General features: G+C 32.4%; 1 protein-coding gene across 1 annotated transcript in view; it reads left to right on the plus strand.

The window, feature by feature from the left end:
• Positions 1 to 824: 824 nt before the first annotated feature.
• Positions 825 to 1,022, plus strand: part of LOC108764456 (putative nuclease HARBI1) — a 1,014-nt gene continuing 816 nt past the window's right edge. Inside the window, exon 1 of the mRNA XM_018512719.1 lies at positions 825 to 958. Within this exon, the coding sequence (XP_018368221.1) occupies positions 936 to 958 (23 nt within the window). The 5' untranslated portion in view covers positions 825 to 935. The remainder of the gene's footprint in view (positions 959 to 1,022) is intronic.

A 1,022-nucleotide genomic window follows, 5' to 3' on the forward strand; every position in this document is an offset into this window, starting at 1 on the left:
CTCTTACTTCTTACTCCGTGTATTGTAGACGGGCCTTTACACGTAATGCATAAGAATATGTACCAATTGAAGTTCTCTGTTTCTTTTCCTTCCATGTAATAGAGAACTCTGGTTGGTTCAATTTCTTATGCCTCATGTGTTATGCGTTATGCAAGAGTCTGTGCTCCCCGCTTAAAGATGCGTTCCGTATCGCGCATGACGTGTATGATGCATTCATTGTCCTTATTTAATATTTGGGGTTCGTTCCGTTTCTCGTATCGAGTGCATAGACAACAGACAATGCGCTACGCGCATAGATAGCGTTCCGTTTCATTAATGCGCAGTATGCGCGTTCAGAAACGGAACTATTGAATGCGTTTGATGCAGATTGATGGTACGCTGTGAGATATAAAAACATGGATAACAAAATCGGGAGTGTAATAATTTCAATCATTTTAAATAATGATGAAGAGATTGAAAACATTTCTAACAGCAGTGATGAGTCTGATAGCGATAATGAAAATAAAGAGTTGTGTTTAAATGAAGAATTAGAAATATTATATTTTATTTTAATGCTTGATACTACGCGCGGGGAGAAATGATCATTTCAGAAAAATTAAGCGATTATGTCGAAAGAGTTATTCCCGGCTGTGCAAAAACAGTATTCAAAGAACATTTTCGGTGAGTAATAATTGAATAAATTAAGAAATAGGACGAAATTTTTCATTAAATAATATTACCATAACCTAGAAATATGACAGCTGTAAATAACAAAAATTATTGAATATTATTTTAATGCATATTGTTTTATACGTTAAACTTTTTTTAGAATGTTTCCTCAAACATTTGAAATGGTACTGATAATAATTGGGCCTGGATTATGTGCTATTAATAATAATCTTCGTAATAGAAAGCCAATATAGGAGGAGAAGCAATTGCTTATCGCCATTTGGTTTATGGCAATGCCTGATTCGTACAGGTATATTACATACAAATTTTATTTTTATTAATATTAAATATTTATTTTTAAATATTTTAAATAT

Source organism: Trachymyrmex cornetzi, unplaced genomic scaffold (genome assembly GCF_001594075.2).
Source record: "Trachymyrmex cornetzi isolate Tcor2-1 unplaced genomic scaffold, Tcor1.1 scaffold424, whole genome shotgun sequence".
NCBI classification, from domain to species: Eukaryota; Metazoa; Arthropoda; class Insecta; order Hymenoptera; family Formicidae; genus Trachymyrmex; species Trachymyrmex cornetzi.